The 6,766-nt window shown below is 39.1% G+C and overlaps 1 protein-coding gene across 2 annotated transcripts; it reads left to right on the plus strand.

The window, feature by feature from the left end:
- Positions 1-587: 587 nt before the first annotated feature.
- On the plus strand, positions 588-6,618 carry tph1a (tryptophan hydroxylase 1 (tryptophan 5-monooxygenase) a). 2 transcript variants are annotated; one of them, XM_061774667.1, is made up of 11 exons: positions 588-798; positions 2,425-2,556; positions 2,751-2,934; positions 3,012-3,112; positions 3,186-3,253; positions 3,335-3,531; positions 3,625-3,760; positions 3,838-3,964; positions 4,048-4,143; positions 5,200-5,333; positions 5,445-6,618. In XM_061774667.1, the coding sequence occupies exons 1-11, from the start codon at positions 709-711 to the stop codon at positions 5,617-5,619; spliced, it is 1,440 nt and encodes a 479-aa protein (XP_061630651.1). In that variant the 5' UTR covers positions 588-708; the 3' UTR covers positions 5,620-6,618. The 2 variants fall into 2 exon arrangements, with proteins under 2 accessions (XP_061630651.1, XP_061630652.1); XM_061774668.1 differs by lacking the exon at positions 588-798 and adding an exon at positions 869-1,600.
- The last annotated feature ends 148 nt before the right edge of the window (positions 6,619-6,766 follow it).

The raw sequence follows: 6,766 nt of genomic DNA on the forward strand, positions 1-6,766 counted from the left end.
CCATGTTGTAAGTGTCTTAAGTCTTGCACTCGTTTTAATTGGCCTTTTTCACTGATTGTCTTGATCTTATTAAAAGGCCCGCTGTGTACAGAGAAAGCAAAACATGGATTATTGGTGTCATGTGCACCCAAACCTGGAGGTGCTTACAGTGCATAGCAATGGATTTTAGAAGGGGGGCATATTGGGATCATTGCACAATGAAGGCAGGTGGTCCACACTTAAATCCTCTTACACCTCGACCTCCTCTTTAGCTAAACAACAGGAATGAAATACAGCACTAGGGTTGAGCATCATGCCAATTTGTGCTTGAATATATTTCATCTTGACGTGATTTTTATTGTTTTTTTCCCCCCCACTAATAATTGCATAATATATGACTTCTCAACCATGAAAGAAAAACATTGCTCATCCATATAAACCTTTGTTATTGGTCTCAAGCCTGTCTTAAAAAAATCAAAGATGGCATTTTTTTCCCAACCCAAATTACGTGAGTGATGCTGCTCTTTTTTCATTTGCTGCTGTCCCTGAGATTAATGCTCTCCCAAGCCCCCTCCTCGTTCTCTCTGTGGTTAAATAGCAAAGTGTGCTGCTTCTCAGGGTTACAAGTGCTACTTTACATAGAGGGGGTTACGTAGATAATCCAACTGCAACGACTGAATAGATAGATTAGAGGTGGAAAAAAAAAAAAAAGCCTAGCTGCACTTTGAAATGTACTCCAACAGGATCGATGGACCTCGAAGGGGGAGATCGTTTGACTCCATGAACATTGCCTATGAAGAAAAATTACTTCACAATGAGGTAAAAAAAAAAACTAAATTTTTTTATTAATTTGACCAAAAGCCTAAAGATACTTTGTCACATGGAGTCTGAGCTGGATCATGAGCAGATTTGTTTCTTATTTTTTCAATTAAATTAATTGGTCAGTTACTTATTCCTGAACAGAGATATATGAATTTGAATGGACCTGCATTTGCATTACACATAGGGAGGTGTATTCCAAGTGGAGGTAAAACACTAGTAATTTATTGCAATAATAGCAACCTCCATTGAAATATTGCTACATATTCCACACCATTATTTTGAGTTATTCTTTTAATGAATGTTACTTCCTTTATAACACCCTTTATTTGCAAGTGCATGCTTTGTGATAAGCTTGCAAAATTTTAAATAGTCATAAACTATGCCAATAATAATGCATGTATTTTTAAAATATAGATTATTTCCCATGAATAAAATGTGCATAAGTGTAATTGAAAATATGAGCAGCTGCAACCAACATAATCTTGTTCATTGCAGATTATTTACCAAGTGTATATATATAAAAAAAAGAAATGTACACATTGGGCGGTCAAATACATGCTCCCTGCTCAGATTTGAGCCCACGAGGGGTTAATAATGGGCTTTCCTGTATTGCAAATGCGATTGCTGCATGTAAAGCGATTCGAGTAAACCGAGACAAGTTCGTCTTGGTTAAACCGAGAAGCAAAGTGTTGACCCCTGGCAACCTGATCCAGTGATGTTTTCAGGGGCTCTACATACATGGATTCACCGAAAAATGCTCACTCGGGTGGTCTGTGCGACACTTGAAAGGCAAAATATGGTAGGAGGCAACTACATTTCAACAGTTTTTGTGAGAAATTGTGTCCAGTACATTAATGGAGAAAAATACATCAAGAGACTTTTTACAATTTGAGTGTGATCCGAATGCTGAATTAAAAGGGGATATTTTTATTTGATGCCAGTATGTTACAGGTTACTTGAGTAGGATTATAATGAATCTTCCCATGGCGTGAGGATATGTCTGTCAACGTGAGGGCTAAAATGGAAGTCTCATGACATTAATCTCCGCATGCGTGCACACGCGCTCTGTGTTTGTCTGCGGCATTGACATACTTACCACGTTCCTATCCGCATGTATGTAATGTAAACATTTAAACATTGAGTTCCTCCCCCCCCCTCCCCCCCTCCCCAAATGAACACATAGAATTGAAAGCAGCCCAAGTGGTGATTCCCAAGATGTTCCTTTTTGGATGGCTAGATGCTTTTAAGTGACGACAAGAAGTTGTGGATTGGTGTCATTACCTGCCCTTAAACTATGGCTCATTTCTGATAGCAGCACTGCATATTTGATTGGAGCTATTGTAAAGATAGTTAACAAATGGGAAGGTTTGATTTTTCAAGCACATTTCTACGTTTTCAACCAAAGAGGTAATGAGCCATTCCTATATCTTCTCTATTCTATTCTATTCTATTCTAGGCAGCATATTTATGAGGATATGCAAGTCATGCAAGTAACTTTCAATTAAACTAAACCTATGGTGAAACTACAACACAAAAAAGTCGCTAATTCCGTTGTACCTCAAGTTGGATACCTTTCATAATCCCTCCTTCCAATATGTAACTATCAATAATTACTGTTTCCAGATAAACAAATCAACCTTCAAAAAAATTGAAGAAAACACCGAGAAGAATACGCCAGAGAAAGGCAGAGCAACAATTATCTTTTCCCTCAAGAATGAAGTGGGAGGACTTGTAAAGGCACTCAAACTCTTCCAAGTATGGACATGTTTTGATACTAAGCTTTTCAATTCTTTAACTGTAGTTTGGTCATCTAAATTGTACAAACTGTAGTTTGTGTACAGAGGAATATTTTTTCCCCAGTATTTAGTTGATAGCCACATCCACACCACAGTTGAGTCACAGTTGAACTGGAGGGTAAACTTAATGCTGAGTCTTATGATCTGTTGCAGGAAAATCATGTCAACCTTGTGCACATCGAGTCCAGGAAATCGAAAAGGCGCAACTCAGAGATTGAAATATTTGTGGACTGCGATAGCAACCACGAACAACTCAATGAAATCATCCAGCTGCTGCGGAAGCACGTGAACGTGGTGGACATGGAGCCGCCAGATAATTCCTATATACAGGAGGAAGGTTAGTTATATACAGCTTTTAGGACCCCACATAATGCAGGTTGTTATCCCATTTCTGATTCACACAACTCTTTCCAGATATGCATAATGTACCGTGGTTCCCAAAGAAAATATCTGATTTGGACAAATGTGCTAATCGTGTCCTGATGTATGGTTCTGATTTGGATGCTGACCATCCGGTATGTATAGGAAGGACCAAGTTCATCTCGTTCCACTTTTACACTCTTCAAAAACTTCTCATTTGTTTGACAGGGTTTCAAGGACAATGTCTACCGCAAAAGGAGAAAGTATTTTGCAGATCTCGCGAGGACCTACAAACAGTAAGCTTTTGTTAAGACTTATTTCGATATTAGGTGAATGTTTTTCTTGTGAGTGACGGGGGGATTTCGTGTTATCCGCAGTGGTGAGCTGATTCCTCGTATAGAGTTTACAGAGGAGGAAGTGAAGACATGGGGTGTTGTGTACAGAGAGCTCAACAAGTTGTACCCCAGCCACGCTTGTAGGGAATACTTGAAGAACCTACCACTGCTGTCCAAATACTGTGAATGTCGAGAAGACAACATTCCCCAACTGGAAGATGTCTCTCGCTTCCTCAGAGGTGAGTTTCATTTCATCTAAATATGTCATCATATTGAATCTATTTTCAATTTTAAAAAAAAAAAACAAAAAAAAACCTGCTTGTGTTCTTCAGAACGCACTGGGTTTACCATCAGGCCTGTGGCTGGTTACCTGTCCCCTCGTGACTTCCTGGCCGGTTTGGCCTTCCGTGTTTTCCACTGCACCCAGTATGTGCGGCACAGCTCTGACCCCTTATACACCCCGGAGCCGTGAGTATTACGCAGCACGCAAATTAGAAGAAGAAAGCAGGCATTCATGCGAAAGTGCCTTGCTGGTCATTATCCAGAGACACGTGCCATGAGCTGCTGGGTCACATCCCCCTGCTGGCAGAGCCCAGTTTTGCACAATTTTCCCAGGAGATCGGTCTGGCTTCGCTGGGAGCCTCGGACGACTCTGTTCAGAAACTGGCCACAGTAAGTGACCTTGCTGAAAACTATAATCCAATCCGTGCTTTCATACTGTATTTTCGTAACTTTTTTCTGTCTTTTTCTATCAGTGTTATTTCTTCACAGTGGAGTTTGGCCTATGCAAACAGGAAGGACAGCTGAGAGCCTATGGGGCTGGACTGCTCTCATCCATCAGTGAGCTTAAGGTAAAAAAACATTTGTTGAACTGGAACCCCAACAAGAACAAACAATTTCAATCTGGATTTTTTTTTCTCTCTCATTTTAATTTTAATATTTGTTCAATTCAAAGTGTCTAGTTTCTGTATATTTGTCCGTGTTCTAAGCTGTTTTACATTATGAATTATAAAACTAGTAGTTTGTAGTGTGCATTTGAAATATATCTTTCATGACACAGATCCTGGAACATTTCTCAATCAAAGATGCCATTTTTTTCTGCATCTATAGTAAAGTATAATGGTTTATTGCATCCATCCATCAATTTTCTGCACCACTGTTCCTCACTAGGGTTGTGGGTGAGCCTGGCGGGGTACACCTTGAATGGATCGCCAGCCAATCGCAGGGCACATACAGAAAACCACCCATTCACACATCAATTTAGAGTCTTCAATTAAGTGAGGAATCGTGTTTTTGAAATGTGGGAGATAGCCTTAGTGCCTGGAGAAAACCCACACAAGCACAGGCAGAACATGCCAAATCTTAGGAGTGTGAGGTGGATGTGCTCACTATTCGTCCACCCTTGCTGTCGCTATTGTTTCTTCCTTGCACTGAAATTGGTTTAGTGCATTTTGAGTAATCCTGCGACCTAAAAAAAGAACTACAGTAAAATAAACAAGCAATAATGAAAGGTTTTTATTTCAAGGAGCATAATACAGTATGTTTGCATTGAAAACATATTAAGCTCCTTCGTGAAGGTATAACATATAGTGACATGGTTTATCATTGAATATTGCAAAGCAATGCCCAACCTCAGCGATACTTGGTAATTATTGGTATGGTCTAATTCCCGGTCAATTGACAGGCAATCAGTCCAAGGTGTCCATCTCAGTATACAAAATGTACTAGTTCTCACAAACACACGGTAAATATCAATAAGCCAAGACCTATAATTGTGCACATGATATCCTTTTTATTAAACAAAACCTGTAATAAGATTTTAGATTAAAAGTCCCATTTTCTCAATCGCAATGATCAGATTCAATTAAATGTGTGTCATTGCTAAAGTGTATTACTCTCTTTTGTAGCATGCACTTTCTGGAAAATCAAGGATCATGCCATTTGACCCCAAAGTAACATCCAAACAAGAATGCATCATTACAACCTTTCAGGATGTTTACTTTGTGTCAGACAGCTTTGAGGAGGCCAAAGTCAAGATGAGGTAAACATGTTCTGCTTGTGATTCTTCTTCCAAATGTCAGATTATGAGGACATTGTGAGACAGCCATTGTCGTATCACATGAGTAAAAGTACTTTATCTTGTTTCTTTTAGGGAGTTTGCCAAGACCATCAAGCGTCCCTTCACAGTACGCTACAACCCCTACACTCAGAGTGTGGATGTGCTTAAAGACACTCCCAGCATCAACAGCGTTGTGGAGGAACTTCGACATGAGCTCGACATTGTGGGCGATGCTCTGAACCGCCTCAACAAGCAGCTCGGAATCTGAAATTTCAAAGCCTGTCTGTGTCACGCCCCCAAGCGCAGCTCTAGACATGCTGCTTGTATATCACCTTTGTCATCGGAATCAGAATCATCTTGATTTGCCAAGTATGTCAAAAACACACAAGGAATTTGTCTCCGGTAGTTGGAGCCGCTCTAGTACGACAACAGACAGTCAATTGACGGAGAATACTTTTGAGACCTAAAGACACTGGGAAAAACAAACAAACAAAAAAACAGTCACTGAGCAATAAAAGGTTGCTAGTAATCTGGTAATGCCGGTACAACATTACAATGAATGTGACCTCATTTTAGCAAAAAACAAAAAACAAAAACACAAACCTTTATGTCCCTCCTATGCGATACACGGCTTTCCCAGTGTGCAGAGACACACCTGCTATCATATCAGTGAATTGCACAAACCCAAAGAGCACTCTATTTTCACTCAATTGGCGTCTATCCAGCGACCTGTCTGTATGCTTTTGTACCTACCCCCCAAAAAGTCACCCTTGTTGTCCAACCTGCTATTGTACGTGATCATGAGATATATTTTTTAAACTTTTTTGTTTCATTATCCAATTAATCTTCCTCACATCAGTGATTAAATATAAAATATATCTTTGTATTGTTATTGTGTATGTATCATGCATCTGCGTAATATTGAGGGAAATTGTACGAGCAATGTTCTGAAAGTATTTTGGTGGTTTATGATAACAGATTTAGCCCATGCACCTCAACCTACATTATTTTACAGTAAAACATTTTAATACTATACCTCCAATTAAAGTAGATACTGTATAATTAGGCCCACAGCACTTTTGAAATCAAAATGATTTTCTACATATCAATATATACACATAATATAGGGTATGTATGCAAATATTACAAGAATGTGTTCATGACTTCATTGCTTCAACTGGGTAAAATTGTAAGGGTATAAGTTTAGAATTTGTACTGTATAAATATTTGTATTCATTTGCTGGATTAAATGAAAATATTATTTGAATCACCTCCCTTTGGTCTTCCAGTTCAGGGAGAGGATTGGTTGGTTTCATAACACAATAAAAAAAATATGCATGTACAAATGTACACACTACTCTGCTTGGAAATACAGTGCGGTACAATATCATTGCGTAAGCATGTAGTACGACAGT

This window comes from Phyllopteryx taeniolatus, chromosome 5 (assembly GCF_024500385.1).
Source record: "Phyllopteryx taeniolatus isolate TA_2022b chromosome 5, UOR_Ptae_1.2, whole genome shotgun sequence".
Classification (NCBI taxonomy): domain Eukaryota; kingdom Metazoa; phylum Chordata; class Actinopteri; order Syngnathiformes; family Syngnathidae; genus Phyllopteryx; species Phyllopteryx taeniolatus.

Excerpts from the sequence above, each read along its gene's own strand:
- tph1a (XM_061774667.1), top strand. The coding sequence starts at position 709 with ATGTACTCCAACAGGATCGATGGACCTCGAAGGGGGAGATCGTTTGAC. Across the intron at positions 2,557-2,750 it reads AGGCACTCAAACTCTTCCAA|GAAAATCATGTCAACCTTGT; the intron begins GTATGGACATGT and ends GATCTGTTGCAG. Across the intron at positions 2,935-3,011 it reads TTCCTATATACAGGAGGAAG|ATATGCATAATGTACCGTGG; the intron begins GTTAGTTATATA and ends AACTCTTTCCAG.